Raw genomic sequence first — 16,216 nt, forward strand, 5'->3', positions numbered from 1 at the left:
TCTAGTGTTAGAAACTGAAAGTGTAAATAAGGACTAAAAGGTATAATAGATAATGTGAAATAGGAAGAAAAGGGCCAAAGGGGAAGGGGAAGTGGGAGGGGTAGGGGAAAGGAAAGAAGGGAAAGGAATTAATATGAGAAAATGAAAAAATGGAAACAAAGTGTTTGTAAATAGGGAGGGGTGGAGGGGTTGAAGGGAGGGCAGGAAAAGGGTGAAAAATAAGAACCAAGAGAGATCATGTAAAGGTGCAAATTTCCAATGATGAATGTCATTATATTGTATACCTAAAATGTACCAATAAAATAAAAAATAAAAAGTAAATTAAAAAAACAGAATCATATCACAGCGATATATGTGCACCCATGTTCATAGCAGCACCGTTTGTAATAGCTAAAACTTGGAAACAGCCCAATTGCCCATCACCTGGAGACTGGATAAAAAAAAATGTGATTTTTTAATAAAATGGAGTACTACTCAGCCATGAAGAACAAGAAACTAAAGACATTTATAGCTAAGTGGATGCACATTGAGGCATAGTCTTAAGTGAAATAAATAGGACACACATGTGTAAATGCTGAATAGTTTCTCTGGTGTGAAAAACTAAAGGTGTAAATAAGGATCAAAATGTATAATTGATATTGTGAAATAGGAAGAAAAGCTCTAAAGGAGTTGGGAGAGTGGGAGGGGAAAGGGAAAGAAAAGCAGGGAAAAGAAAAGTATGAGAAAAGGAAAAAAAGTGGAAACAAAGTCTTTGTAAATAGGGAAGAGGGGTTGAAGGGAGGGCAGGGGAAGGGGGAAAAACTAAGAACCAAGATACATCATGTAAAGGTACAAGATCCCAATGATGACTGTAACTGTATTATATACCTAACATGTACCAATAAACTAAATGGAAACTAAAACAAAACCACAGTATTCATCCTTAACTCGTAGTTTCCTCGAGGCTTAAATATATCAAAGTAAGCACTCAAGGACTTCTGCACCTATTATTACTAGAACCAATGACTAGGGCTGGGGATGTAGCTCAAAGGTGGAGATCCTAGCAACCGTCCCCTCCCTCCAAAAAAACCTTGAGTCTATCAAGAAGAAAGAGAAAAAGAAGTTGCATAACATAATTGGTCAGTATTCTTGAGCTATCATCCCATGCTCTTCCCATCTCAACTCAAACAGAGACTGCCATATCTAGTGAGGCTTTAAATTGAAAGGCTCTTTCAAGCCATCAAAATTAGAGCCTGCAGGCCAAGAAGTCAAATCCACATTCCTCAAAGCTTCCCCAATAGGGGCTCCCAGTTAGGGAGCTGGTACTCAGATGTCTGTGAAATTCAAACAGCCTGTCCTGGTATCCTAAGCCTGTAATCCCCGCACTCTGAGAGGCTGAGGCCTGAGGATTGCAAATTTGAGTCCAGCCTGGGCAATTTAGCTACTTAGCAGAACCCTGTCTCAAAATAAAAAATAAAAATAAAAGGGCTTGGGATATAGCTCAGTGCAAAGGCCCTGGGTTCAATCCCCAGTACTCCAAATAAATAAATGAAAAACAAAAAGAAAAAAGGGCTGGTGATGTAACTCAGGGTGAAGACCCTGGGTCCAATTCCCAGTAGTGCAAAAAAAAAAAAAAAGAGAGAGAGAGAGAGGAAGGGAGTGGGGAGGGAAATGTGAAGGGAAGGGGAGGGGAAGGAAGGGAAGAATTCAAGAACATCATCTCAGCTAAGACTGGAGGGAAAAAGAGAAAATGTACCTGAGAATTAACTACTACTTTCAAACCTCTCTGTGGCTTGCATTTCTTTCCCTCCACGGCATGCTCCTGGCTTTCTTAGTATCTCTTCAAGCGAAGCACGTTGGCCTCCACTGCAGAGGCCTCATCCTGTCCAGGCTCTCCCATGCCCCATCAGCCCCCTAGCGCCCATCCACTGAGCACTGCGGCTTTGGACTCTATGAGCCCCTCCTTCTGAGGCACCCACCTTTGACAGGTATCCAAAAGTTTTCTCCCTGTCCCCTGCTAGGTCCCAGTGGTCGGGGGCACCCAGAACCATGGAGAAAAAAGGAAAGGTCAGGAAGGTCTAGACTTTGTCTCCCGCCGCTCCTAGCAGCCCGACTACCTCCCAAGTGACTGGAAATCAATGGAGTCTGAACCAACTGCTGCTTGACAGTGCATGCCACCCAGGGTTCTGCACCAGGGCCAGGATGAAGCTGGGAATTCATAACTGTGAGTGATTATCATGGAAACTGTCTCCAGGAAAAACGACCAGGTCTTTACTATTCAACCTTGGGAAGATAAAATCAGGCCTAGCAGGGAAAAAGAAGGAAAAAAAAGACAAATGATCTAAAGAGTAAATGCAGGATTGAAAAGCAAAGAGCGTCTTGGGGCCTGAAGATACACCTGCCTCATCTCCCTGTCCCCGGAAACAAGAGATGGAAAAGGGGAGGCGGGATCTCCATCTACTCAGAATCCTGTGCTCATCCCATACTCTCCTCAACACCTCCAGGCCTGAACCAGTCCTCCATCGAGTCTGCCTCTCTTTAGGCCTCTGCTCTGCCCCCACTGTGTGGCCTGTTGAGACCCTCCCTGTGTGTCTCGCTACAATCCCCTTTCCGCTTTCTCCCCCCAGCAACACCCCATTGGCCCCCACCCTACCCTGCTAGGAAACCCCAGAAAAACAGAAACCTCCGCATTGCCCTAGTAAGATCGTCAGTGAATAAGAATGGCAAAATATGTGCCCCTGTTCAGGTTGAGTGGTGGAAACGCGGATGGGGGGTTATTTAATTGCTCTCATTAGATTTGCGTGTTTCAAGTTGTCCATAACAAAATAGATCTTCTGCAGGGATCTCAAAGCATGAAGCCCAAAGTCCTCCGATTGGCATTCGAGACCCCTCAGCATCTGCCTCTGCCCCAGCAGACTGCAACCTCTCTGTCTTCCCAGCTCTGGCCTGCAGCTCACTTCTGCAGCCCTACTCTGTGCACGCACCTCCTTCTCCCAGAACACCCTTCTCCTACTGTCCGGCCTAGAAGGCGCTTCCTCATCCCTTGGGAAGCCGACGTAAGAGACCCCTGGTCCGGGACACTTGGGCAGACCCTTCCCTGTGCTGGGGTATAGGGTAGGGCTGCGAGAGGGTGCCTTGCGCCCTGGTGCCTTCCCAGGTCTGATATATGCCAAGCACCCAAGACATATTTGAGAGAGGCCAGAATGTCTTAGTGCAATGTTTACTTAAACTTGGACACGAAGTAGGGTAATTTCTTTAGGCTTCTGCTCCTGTCTTTATAAAATGAAGATGTTAGCTATACTTATAAGGCTGGGGAAGCAGTAAGGATTCCGTTGTTGTATCCTCTACGTAAACAGGTTAAGGAGAGAGAACGAGACTGACTTTAAGACAGGCACACTTCAATCAAATCACACAGTGGAGAATAACGCAGCTTGTCATCTATGCAATGCTCCCCAAAGCTACAGGAAAGACACTGCTCTTTAACTCTTCCTGGGAGCTGGGGGAATTCATGGAAAATCGTTGACGCTAGTCACACTTCTTTTGCGCCAGGGACAGTTCGTACTTCCGGGGGTCTTCAGCAGTCAAGGCCAGAGTGCAAACTCTCTCTTTGAAAGGTGTGTGCAGCTCGGTGGCCGCAACCCGGGCCCAAAACCCGGGGTAGCAGTGCACGGGGGGATTGCAAAAATCAGCCCGGGTGACAATCCCCACCCAGTGAGGTCTTGTTGAGTTTGGGGCGCCTGGGGTGGGACGGAGGGCGAGAACATCGGACGGGATCCACCGCAGCGCCACCTCCGCCGCTGCCGCCGCCCCCGCCAGCCCCGCTCCTCCGGGCGCCCGTGGCCTCGTGCGTCACCGGCGCGGGCGGGGGCCGAGCGGAGGGGGGCGCCGCAAGGTGAGGGCACCGCGCCGCCTTAAGACGCCGCGCGCCTCCGCAGCCGCTCAGAGCTCTCAGCGCCGAGCGCGGGTCGGACGAGCGGGCACAGGCGCTGTGTCCCGCTCCCGCCGCCCGGTGTGAGCGAGCTCCCAGCCTCCGGCACCTGGAGCGGCGCCCCGGACCAGCCGGGCGAGCCCCGAGGGACGCAGCGCGACGGCGTCGGCAGCAACAGGTAAGCCAGCGGCTCGCTCGGCTCTCCTCCAGCCGCCGCGGCCCCGTGCGCACACAGCCCTGAGCCCCGGCCCCGCGGATGCCCCGTCTGCAGCAGCCCGACGGCGGAGACTCCGCGCGGCTGCCCCGGCCCCCTGGCCTCCGCCCGGCTGCCACCTTCGCGGGGTCCCTCGCACTTTCTCTCGTGCGCCCCTCCAATTCCCCGGGTTTTTCCTTATCCTTCCTCTGTCGCTGCTCCCCACCGGCTTTTTAAATTCTGTTTCTTGCTTTTTCTGTCTCTCCTGGTCAGTCCCGCGGGGTCTCTTCACGTCTGTCTCTCTTTCTCCCCTGCTCTCTGCCTATCTCCCACACTGGCGCACTTGTTTGTTCTCTCTCACTGTCTCTCGCTTTCTCTATGTCTCTCACTCTTTCTCTGTCCCTCATTCTCTTTCGGTCCCTGTGTCCCTCTCCCCCTCGAAGACTCTCCCCACCAGCGGCACCCGTGCCTCCTCTGTCGTCTTCCCCAATCCCCCACCCCGCGCCGCAGCGGACGCGGAGCGGGGTGAGAGGGGGACGACGAATTTGGGGTGAGGGGGATCGGGCATCCTCCTCCCACCGCCCCATGTCCACTGCCGAAAAACTAGACGCTGTATCCGTCCGAGCCCACGGTGGCCACAGGGGCCTCTGGTTTTCATGGCAAAATAAAGACCACAAAAGAGACCCAAAGAGACAGAGATCATCCGAGCAAAACCGAGGTGAGGGGCCGTGGGAGAAAGGTGGAGAGCGACGGAGACGCGCGCGCTCGCGCACTCAGAGATGGATGGGACAGAGTACAGCAAGTGTCCCAAGGTGAGAGAGTGAGAGACAGAAAAACCAAAAGCAGGGAGTGCACATGCCAGAGAGACAGCGTGAGAAGCAGGGAGCCAGAGACCGGTGAGAATAACAGAAGCGCGTTAGAGACCAGGGGAGAGAGATGACAACGCCAAAGCGGCACCTAGAACTCGGGCTCCTGGGCTAAAAAAGCACACAGGGGAGACCGGGAGAGGTACAGAGAGGAGGGTCCGAGACAGATCGGGGCCGAGCGAGAGAGAGAGAGAGAGAGAGAGGCAGACATCAGCAGACCAGACACTCCTACAGCTAGTGGTGCCCAGCAGGTGTGCGAGGGACCCTCGGAGATGGATGGCTGTCGGGGCAATCCACTGAGATAGGGATGGAGAGGTGTGAGACAGTATCTATGAGAGAGAGAAGGGGGGGGGGGAGAACACAACACTAGGGAGAGCAGCCCAAAGGTGCGGGGGCCGAGTCACACACCCAGAGACTGGGAGGGAAACGGGAGGAGGCGCACGCACAGAGCTCCCGAGAAAGTGCGCTGGTGAAAGAGAGAAGACTGAGAGACAGAAGCTGCGGGAGGGCGGTGGGAGTGACGGGCGCGAGGATGGCGACGCCCAGGGGAGGGGGCAGACTGCGCACGTGCTGGTGGTGAGAAACAGAAACAGACCCGGTGGGCCTTGAGAGGCTAGAGAGAAAGCGGTGGAGGAAACCAGAGACACGCACTCCTAGAGACAGAAAGTGCCCTTGCGAGACACTGGAGAGAGACAGAGACCTGTTCTAGTAAGCAGGCATGTGCGAGAGTGCACGCACATGTGCCAGTGAGAGGGCTAGCCAAAGACCAAAACTCTGACTCCAGACACAGTGTGGCAGATGCCTGGGAGGGTGAGCACACACTAGCAGGAGAGACAGACGGGAGAATCAGGGACCCGCGGAGAGAAAGGCAGAGACACGGAGAGCCCAAGAAACTGCCTGGGCTGGGCTGCGACTGCGCAGGGGTGCGAGGGAGGGGTCCTGCAGCCGTGCTGCTGGGCTGGGCGCCCCAGGCTTCTCCTCCTGCCGCGGGACTAACCCCGCCCACGTGTTTCTCTCATCCCCAGCATAGACACTGCCTGCGGTCTGCCCGCCATCGCCATGGCACCCACCTGCACCAACAGCACGCAGGAGAACAACGGCACCCAGGCGTGCATACCCCTTTCCAAAATGCCCATCAGCCTGGCTCACGGCATCATCCGGTCTACCGTGCTGCTCATCTTCCTGGCCATCTCCTTCTTCGGCAACATAGTCCTGGCGTTTGTGTTGCAGCGCAAGCCGAAGCTGCTGCAGGTGACCAACCGCTTCATCTTTAACCTCCTCATCACCGACCTGCTGCAGGTTGCTCTCGTGGCCCCCTGGGTCGTGGCCACCTCCATGCCTTTCTTCTGGCCCCTCAACAGCCACTTCTGCACTGCCCTAGTTAGCCTCACTCACCTGTTCGCCTTCGCCAGTGTCAACACCATTGTCGTGGTGTCCATAGATCGCTACCTGGCCATCATCCACCCTCTCTCCTACCCATCCAAGATGACCCAGCGCCGTGGTTACATGCTCCTCTATGGCACCTGGATCCTGGCCTTCCTGCAGAGCACACCCCCACTCTATGGCTGGGGCCAGGCTGGTTTCGATGAGCGCAATGCCCTCTGCTCCATGATCTGGGGGTCCAGCCCCACCTACACGATTGTCAGCGTGGTGTCCTTCATCATCATCCCCCTGGTTGTCATGGTCGCCTGCTACTCCGTGGTGTTCGGCGCGGCCCAGCGGCAGCATGCCCTCCTGTACAAAGTCAAGAGCCACAGCTTGGAGGTGCGGGTCAAGGACCGTGTGGAGAATGAGCATGAAGAGGGAGCAGAAAAGGATAAGATCCAGGATGAGAGCGAGTTCAATGGCCAGGATGAAGGTGAGGTCAAGGCCAAGGAGGGCAACTCAGAGACAGAAGAGGACCCCCTGGAAGCCAAGGACGGCAGCATGAAGGGGAAGGAAGGAAGCCTGCAGATGAGTGAGTGTATCCTGGTGGCCAAGGGCATCGAGGAGGTCAGTGTTGGGAACGAGGAAGGTAAGAAAGGTGGTGCTGAAGCAAAGGAGAGCAGCGCAAAGGCAAACAAGGGGCGCGCAGAGGTCAATCAGTGCAGCATCGACTTGGGCGAAGACGACATAGAGTTTGCTGAGGATGACATCCATTTCAGGGAGGGTGACGTCGAAGCCGTGAACATCCCAGAAAACCTCCTGCCCAGTCGTCAGGACAGCACCACCCACCCTCCTCTGCCCAGGTGCTATGAGTGCAAGGCTGCTAAAGTGATCTTCCTCATCATTTTCTCCTATGTGCTGTCCCTGGGGCCCTACTGCTTCCTGGCAGTCCTGGCCGTGTGGGTGGATGTCCAAACCAAGGTACCTCAGTGGGTGATCACAGTAATAATCTGGCTTTTCTTCCTGCAGTGCTGTATTCATCCCTACATCTATGGGTACATGCACAAGACCATCAAGAAGGAAATCCAGGAAATGCTGAAGAAGTTATTCTGCAAGAAGAAGCCTCTAAGAGAAGAAGGTAGCCACCCGGATGTACCCGGAACCGAAGCAGGTTCAGAGAGGGGAACTGAAGGCAAGATTGTCCCCTCCCACGATTCTGCTACTTTGCCTTGAAGTTAGTGCTAATGCAAACCTTGCACTGTCCATGAGACAGAAAACAAGACCAGCTTTCTTTTCCGTGGATCACCCACACTCCCATTAATGCCAACCCATACCATTTCAGGCAAAGGCATTGCACACAAATCCTTTCTCACCACAAGGTAGATAAATGCTTGGAGAATTTGGGAACTGGGTTCTTCCCTTAAAGGTGTGCCCCTCAAAGCATGGACTTGAGGATTCTGACTGAAAATTTACCCCCAGAAAATTATTAGGCTCTAAATTTCTTAAAGCAACAAGGGCTACTATTTGGGACCTAAGCTTGGTATTCTGCCCTTCTCCCCAGAGCTGCAACATGCTAGCTTTAGCTCTGAAGGAAAGGGAAGATGATAGCTGTGACTTAAAGACTATTTGGCCCTCGGGTCAGGAGCTTAGTTTATGTTCAAGTGAAGGAAAAGCAATGGACCAAATCATCCACAGAGCCCAAGATGCAGATCTTGATGGACTGATCAGCAGCGTATGAGCCAAACTCTGAACTGGTGCAGAGACTGTCATGCAAATTAAGATAAAAGGCATTGTGCAGTTAGAATACCAGGAACGTTTCTAGATCCCCTAAAAGGATGGAGAAATGTGGAAGGACATGTATGAAATGGGAAGCTACTATGGAGAACACATCCTTGGGGCTAAGCAGTTGGGTTTTTTCCTCTAAAATCCTGGGTTGCGCATGGGGTAGGATTGAGCTCTCTCCATGAAAGTGGAAAATTGTCAATGGACACTAAAATCATTTCCATCTCCTATTTGAATAATAGTGAGACAGAAATCATGCAACTAGTTTCCAATTTCCCCTTCGTGACTGAATCAGTATACTCATAAGAATGCTCCAGTTCTCTTTCAATCACTTGTTTTGCTCTGTTTTATTTCAGATAAACCTTTTTGCTCAAACAGTATTTCCAGGAAAAAAAGAAATTCAACTAGGAGTGGTCAAAGTTCTGCAAAACTCACACTGCCAATCAAGAGATATGTCTATCAGAAATCTCTTTTGTGTTCCTGAATTCCTAGGCAAGAAATAGGATCTCCACATGGGGACAAGTAAGGCAGGATGAACATTTTCCTTCCTCCAGCAATACTCACGTGTCTTTTCAGCCCATAGCTCTCTCTAAAGCTTTTAAACTTTCTTCAGAGAAGGGAAAGAAATGTTAGATAGTCAGAAATGACAGGATGGCTTTATAATACCTGGAAAACATCTGACCTACTCCAAACAATCCAAAAAATCAAAGCATTCGGGTCAGACATATCCTAATTATTGCTGATGAAATGTATCTCTTCGGGGAAACCTTTGTACTATCTAAATTATCCCTAGAGTAAATACAGAGAAAGATTTTTCAAACCTGAAATCACTTTGGGCAAGGATATACCTATTTCAGAAGGTACAGACCAAATAAGAGGGAGCCAAAAAATGGTTAAGCCAGTGGTTTTGATCCTCCTGAGATCCAAATTAAAGCAACTCTGCAGCCAACTAACTATCCATGCAAAAATGCACTGTTATGGGTGGAGGGAGTGAATGGAGTATTTAGTTGAACAAAATGGTTAACCAGCTGGTTTTGTATAAGCCTGGCCATACTCAGAGTTTAGCCTCATTCTAGTGTCATTGCTATGTCTTTATGAAGACTCAGATTTTCATTTATATAAATGTCCAGCTCATATATATTTCTGTTTATCTCTTCCTCCTCACAGATTCCAACGTGAGTTTCTCAAGGGGTAGATGTAAACAGTGGTGTATTTGGGCTATGAGTATGTCTGGATGGGAACTTGGGATTATCATATTCAGAATGTAGGAGAGGGCATAGAACCAAACAATATCCAGTTGACCTGTCAAATCAATATGCCCATGGAAACGCTATGCATTCCAACTCCTTGAATTTGGACCCTATGGTAATTCAAACAAGGCATTTGGGCTGAAGTTCAGACTCACAAATCATTTATCTTTCTACCAAAATTTGTAAAGCAAGTGAATAGTCATAAATTTATTATACCAATGTATTGCCGGACTCTTGCAGTGACCTGTCCTTAAGGGATACCCAGGTGCAGAAATGACAGAAACGGCGTATGTGATCAGTCCTCTTTTGGAGGATTGCAAGACTGTAATGGTCAAAGGAGCTCAAGTTAGCTATAGCCTGTCCTTTTAGTGGAAATTGTTATTGGGCAGGAAAAGGGATTTCAAGCATAACTGTTTCCAACATTTTGTTAAAACTGAACTTCTTGTTTTATTTTTAAAGCTCACTCCCTTCAAAGTGTATCAGAGAACACTGTTTGCCCAAATCCCAAATCCAAATGGAACCAGAGCCTGTGCAAGTGTGGTAAGTCCATCGAACGGCAAACATAACATTCTCTAGGGTGCCGAGACTCACCAGTTCCTTCTAAAGTTTCCCTTTTACCTATTTTAGTTTCTGTCCATTCTTTTGGCAAATTGGATTCCTCAAAGGTGAAGACCTTTTGAAAATAAGATGCTGGAAAAGAGGACTTTTGAATTAAGGGGATTCTGCTTTGGTGACACGTTCTTCTTACTGAACAATATGGCCATAGCTTGGAGATAGCAACCGCTTCAAATTTTTTTGCTGTTTTGAATAAAGCACTATCAACTTAATGAGGTTTTACTGCACATACTGTTTTGCCATTTGAAAATCTGAAAGCACACACACACAAAGGCATCATTAGCTTCACAGTTGCTTTCCCTAAATGTTTTTAAAGGATGTATTCTTTGGCCAAGGCCACTTCATATGTGCAGTAAAAACTCCCATTAAAGTACAGAGGCCAGACAAACCAGACTTTGAAATGATGTGATTTTAAATGGAATGATTTCCTTACTTAAGAACAATAGGGCATCTAGTTTGCCAAGGAGTCACAGGTGCCTTGACTAACACACCAATTTCAACAAGCTTGGAAAAGCAGTAGCAAGGAGCAAGCCCTGGGCTTCTGTGACTTGGGTGACGTGAGGGCCCTTCTTCGTAAGACACCACACATACCAGCTGCTGGCAAGTCCTGTGCACTTCCAGCTCCCTGCCTGCCTTTTGCCTTCCTGCCCACCAACTTCACCTACTCACCCCCTGCCCCTGCTGTGCTGGCCCTTCACGGATGCCTGTGCCTGAAACTCTGTGTGCTCATCCACTCCCCATGCATCCCTTCCAAACCCAAAGCTATGAGACTCACAGGGACCTGGGGCCCATGGAAGCAGAAAGAAATGAGCCATAGGAGTGACCAGCAATTTGAGGTACTTTTTGTCTGCCCAACTCCAATCCAATTTAGAGATGACTCGATACCCACTTCAAATTCAACCGGTAAGGAAAAGTGCCATTTCATGATTTTGGAAGAGCTAGGCACCTTATTTCTAAAACACACCCTATGCGACACACTTTGAGAGCATAGTCGGTTCTGTGATATCATCTAATTGTTTCAACAAAAACAAACAAAAATCTTTTACCTATAAAATTATAAGGTGGCTGACATTGCCTTATTTTGTACATGATTAGCCAATTAAGCTAGGTAAAGTTGCTTCGGAAGAATTTTTCATACTACCTGAAAAAATTTACATGATTAAAATAGGCTTTCTTAGACTTTGCCAAAAATCTCTTAAAAGTGAAACACACCATTTGGAGGAGAAAAAAGTATTCATCCTCTGGTAATTTGAAATCTCGAAGATAAAACACTTGGAATCGTTGGGGTGAAGCAGTAACCTACTGAACTGTAATTTTTCCCTCTTAACTACCCTCTCACATATTTTAAGGGAAAAAAATCCACTTCATAATGTGTTTTCTGTTGTATTTCTCTTGAAGACAAACCCCAGGTTGTCAGGAGAGGTTTCTCCAAGCAAAATGTCTTTTCCTTCTAAAGCAGAGAATTAAAGGATGAGTTGGCTGCTAGCCAGGGACCAAGATAAGGAGAGAAAGTATGGCTTTTAACTCTCTTCCTCCTTATCTCTCTCTCGTTTTCTATGGACTGGAACTGGATCGGTGCGCTTGGCCGCTCAAAGCCCCTCCAAGCTTAGGCATGAAGAGACAGAGGCATGAGCGGTAAAAGCAGACCATGGTCTAAAACTCCCAAAAAAGGCAAACCTTTGTCATACACTCTTTCCAATTCTATATAGTCTCTTCCTCTCTGGCAGATGCCCAGCTTGCTTATAGCACGTTTTCTGCTATAAGCAACAAAACTGGCTAGAGGAATAAATAGGAAAGCTAAAATCCTCTGAACTTGGCCACTGACTGCCATGCCACTGGCCAGTTCACTACTCTTTGATAAGTAGGACAAGAATCCTCAAGACAAACGGAAGTTGCCAATAGGAGTTAGATATTTCCATCATTGCCTCTCAAAGCCTCCATATCTCAGAGTATACACACCAAGGGGAAACCACAGTAACTTGTACACTCATAGGTTTGCTATGTCAGGATTCATTCCTGTATCTCTAAAACATAGTCAAAAACAAGGTTGGTTTTAGTTCGGTGCTTCAAACATGAGTGGCTTTCCCTCCCTCCCCCCTTCATCTGTGTTACAACTTTTAATGTTAAAAGTTTGGTATTTTTGTCCTGTTTCAGTGATGTGAAACTTTTGTAGTAATTCTTCTAAATGTAAGCTCTAACTGTATATAAAGTGTAAGTGTTCTTGGAGATAAGGTGCTAGGTACTAGATTGTGTGTGTGTTCATAGATGGTGTCATTCTAAAAAAATAAGTAGTATGTACATGTGAAGTTAGTTAATTAAGTGCATGCAGATTCTTTGTGTGGCCAACACCTTGGTCAGTTTCTGAAATAGAACATAGTATATTTGTTTTTAAAAAATATTATTTTTAAAGTGTATACTATAAGATATGTAAGATGGCTCGAAAGTGAGCTAGCAGGAAGTGGTGCCTTTCATCCCTTAAATCCCTGGTACAGCGTATGACAGGCAGAAACTTATTCTGGTATGACTGGTCATTAATGTGAACCTATCATCTTGGCTGAAGACCTCCCTGGCAGTTCTCCACGACACGCCTGGCACCTGTATGCCTGGTTTCCATGAACTGAATGTATAGAATGCAAACTCAAAGAAGACAATCCTTTCCCTGTCAAGAAGCAAGGACTTCTGGATAGACTGTCGGAGTCCTCTTAGCAGGATGAAAAGAATGCTGCACTTTCAAGACCCAGCCTGTAGCCAGGACCTGACTGTGAAGTGACAGGATTTGCACTTAAGCAGATCCACATTGTGACTATCCTGCCCTCCCAGAGCAGTCCCAAAACCCAGAAAAGGGCTGCTCTTTTCTCCCTCTGCTTGGTTGTCTGGGAGACAACAATAGGGCATGGAGGGGTGACTCCCATGACTCTTCTGAGGGTTGTGGCTGAGGCATTTGAGAATTCTAATTGCAGATCAGTGGTATTTGCAACAGACAAAAGAGAACTATGAGATAATTTTATTATATTTTGAGAACAAAAATATTAACATGAGAAGACTATATTATATATACACCCTTATTAAATCATTAAACTGCCTTTAATAACAAATTTTATGTGCTACTTTGAAACAGACTAGAAAAAATACATTCAGACAATAGAAGTTCTCTTTAATACTTTACATTTTAAATTTAAACATTTCCTTTTAAAAAAGTATTTGTAATTTAAAAGTGCCTTTTTAAAGGATTGTCAAACTCCAATCCTGGGGCCAAGTTCCCATTGGCACAGCTTACCTTCAGGTGCACAAAGGGAGTGGACTTCATCCTCCTCTCAGAAAGAAGAGAAACCCCATCACACCCCAGTCAAATCTGATTTGTGACTCTATACCTGGGCTGGTAGCCCCAGAGACTATCCCCAAGGCTGAGGTTTCATATATTGATTGACTTTAGTTAGATCCTTTCTAAAATGGTTAAATGCATTTTTTTGTTGGACAGGAATAACGGACTCCTGCTTGGACAATGCAGAGATCTATGTTTGTGATTTAACTAAGTATTATTTAGTAATCTTTGTGTTTCTTAAATAGGTGCTGTAAATTGTCATTGGTATATTCTTCATAAACATGCTAAATAAAGTCTAATTTTGTGTGTGAATCTGGTTACTATGCCAAGCTTCTTGAGACCACAGTGAGGGAAACCCATGAGTAGTTTCCCATCCCTTCTCTTTTGCTCGAATGGAGAAGGCAGAAGAGAAAGGACTTGAATATATAGGCTCCCATATTTCATATTCCAATGTAGGGAATACACAGTGGGATGGCGGGGTGGGCATCGGGAGGGCTTGCTGAAAGAGGAGCATTAGCCTGGTCCTCTACAAAAAGGACTTCAAAGTGAGGGTGGGGATGGCAGAGAAGGAGCATGGAGTAAGATGATCGTGTGAGCAGGAGGGGGAGCCTTTGTTTTAGGAAAGAGTACTACCCCATCATCTTCGCTGGCCCTGCCGCCTACTACTCCAGCCCAGGACACTTCCCTCAGCACACCTCAGCTCAACCTGGCCTCGACCCCCACACTCACCTCAGTTCTACTCCTCTCAGCAGGGTTTATAGACCAGAAGAGCAGGAATGTGTCCCCATAAGCCCTGCTTCCATAGAAGTTATACACTGAATGCAGCCACAACATATGAAAATGCAGTATACAGAAGAGATGGGCAAATATGTCTAACATTTAAGAGCCCCTAGTTCTTTCTGAGTTGAAATACTTGACCTACTAGTAGCTCCTCCTCTGTTACTCTCATCCGTAGTGGTGCAAGGAACAGCACACCTCATGCTTCCAAAGTGGTATTCATGGACCCAAGCTAGGAGGCTCAGGGAGCTACTCAGCCCCATTACAATCAAAGTAAAGTGCTCTTCTTCACTTTTCACTCCAAAACCAAGCTAAATAGCAACTTACACACACTTTCAACATGTTCAAAGATGGCTGCCATGACACTTGTGTGTGGCTGCCTTCGTCTTAATCCATAAATGCCATCCAAACACTTTCTTCTGCTGCAGAAATAAACTGGCCTCTCTAGCAAGGGCTACTATCGTGCAAATAAATGGGCTTCGGAGCTCAGATAAAACTATCAGGCAGCGAACCTGGAGGGAAAAAAAGAGTTCCCTGAAGCTCAATATATCCCACTGCTTAGTCCAGAGAATTTGGAGGGGAATGGAATGGGTTCCAATGGGACTCACAATAGCAGTTTCTCTCTCTCTTAGGCAGGGCTAAGGGCCCAGCCCTGTATTATGAGGCTGTGGAAGACATTTGAGAGGATCTGAAAATTCTGCTCTCAGGAGACTTTCTGTGACCTTCTGTAGCTACTTTTGCTTCCATGGCTCTACACCGGGCCCCAGGCCCATTTGCTATCACCCAGAGCCCTGGCCCTTCCAATACAGGCAAAGGCCTATAGTGGTGAGTGAATTATTTTCTTCTATGAAGTAACTCGACAACTCTTACTTCCTCTCACACTTTCTGTCAGGATTCAACCCCATGACTCTTTCCCTCCTTATTCCAATCTGCCCTCCAAGGGCAACTGGATCTCTTTGAACCTGCACACAGAAACAAGTACTCCTCAGTTTTAGGGTAGCTTTGAGGATGTTCGTGAATTGAAGTTATGGGTAGACATTTTTCAAATGTTTTCCTATGTGAGACCAGTATTTGTCAATAAAATTCATCATAGAAAATGTACGATTTTAGAGCCAGGTGTGGTGGCACATGCCTGTAGTCCCAGAACTCAGGAGGCTGAGGCAGGAGGATTGCTGTGAGATTGAGGCCAGCCTGGGCTACATAGTGAGTTCAAAGCCAGCCTGGACTACATAGCGAGACCCTGTCTCAAAAAATGAAAAAAAAGGTACGATTTCATGCCTGCTCCCCACAAAACTGCAAAGCTGAAGAATATTTGCAATGCAAGTTGCCCACATTTTAGAAATTGTTGCACCTGACTATTTAGTCAAAGCAAATAAATCCAAGAAAATTGGCTCCAAAGATTTGTTGTCTACATACAACCATCTCAATCTTGAACATTAGCCTCCAAAGGACAGCAAACAGAAATAGACCACCAATAAACAGAGTGTGCAGGCTTAACTGAGGAGTAAGACATCAGCATCTGATATTTCAAAAACTCTGTTAAACCAATATACATTTTAAATGATTACCCACGTACAAAAGTATAATTTGTAGAATCTTCAGTTCAAAAGATGCCCATTTGATGTGAGATTTATTTGACAAGGGAACTATTTTTCTGATGGAGAAATTAGATGCTCTGAACATGAGGAAGGAAAAGGGAAAAAAAAAGGTTTTCATATGAAGAACCAGTGTACTCATCTTTAATTTTTTAAAAGAAATGTGCCTCCTTTTACACTGACTGCTCTAAATTAAACCCTTTGATCTTTTCAGAAAACTCTGACTTAGAAGAAATCTGTCTCCCAACCTGTTTTCTTCCATACAATCAATCATACAAACTGAGATGAGACAATGACATTTCACTTATGTATACTTGAAATGTATATAATTAGGAGCATACATATGTATCTCCAGAGATGCTCTTAGAGACATGTAGACATTCAAAAGCAAGGATGATGTGCCTGGGAGCATTTTGAGAAATTCTTTAATCCACACCACAATGTAGATTGTAGAAATAAGCCAGAAGCAAGAAAAAAAATCCACTTCTCCCTGAAACAAAATGAAAAAGATCTTTGTTAGCCAGACATCATAGTAAATCAAAGT

At 46.9% G+C, this 16,216-nt stretch overlaps 1 protein-coding gene across 1 annotated transcript; it reads left to right on the forward strand.

Moving 5' to 3' along the window:
• The first annotated feature begins 3,932 nt into the window (after positions 1–3,932).
• On the forward strand, positions 3,933–15,790 carry Gpr101 (G protein-coupled receptor 101). The gene is made up of 2 exons (XM_004862325.3): positions 3,933–4,085; positions 5,992–15,790. The coding sequence occupies exon 2, from the start codon at positions 6,026–6,028 to the stop codon at positions 7,562–7,564; it is 1,539 nt and encodes a 512-aa protein (XP_004862382.1). The 5' UTR covers positions 3,933–4,085; positions 5,992–6,025; the 3' UTR covers positions 7,565–15,790.
• The last annotated feature ends 426 nt before the right edge of the window (positions 15,791–16,216 follow it).

Source organism: Heterocephalus glaber, unplaced genomic scaffold, assembly GCF_053883595.1.
Source record: "Heterocephalus glaber isolate CG9 unplaced genomic scaffold, H.glaber_assembly_v1.0 deba00001764, whole genome shotgun sequence".
Classification (NCBI taxonomy): domain Eukaryota; kingdom Metazoa; phylum Chordata; class Mammalia; order Rodentia; family Bathyergidae; genus Heterocephalus; species Heterocephalus glaber.

Bases quoted from the DNA above. Each gene is read 5' to 3' on its own strand.
- Gpr101 (XM_004862325.3), top strand. From the start codon at position 6,026: ATGGCACCCACCTGCACCAACAGCACGCAGGAGAACAACGGCACCCAG.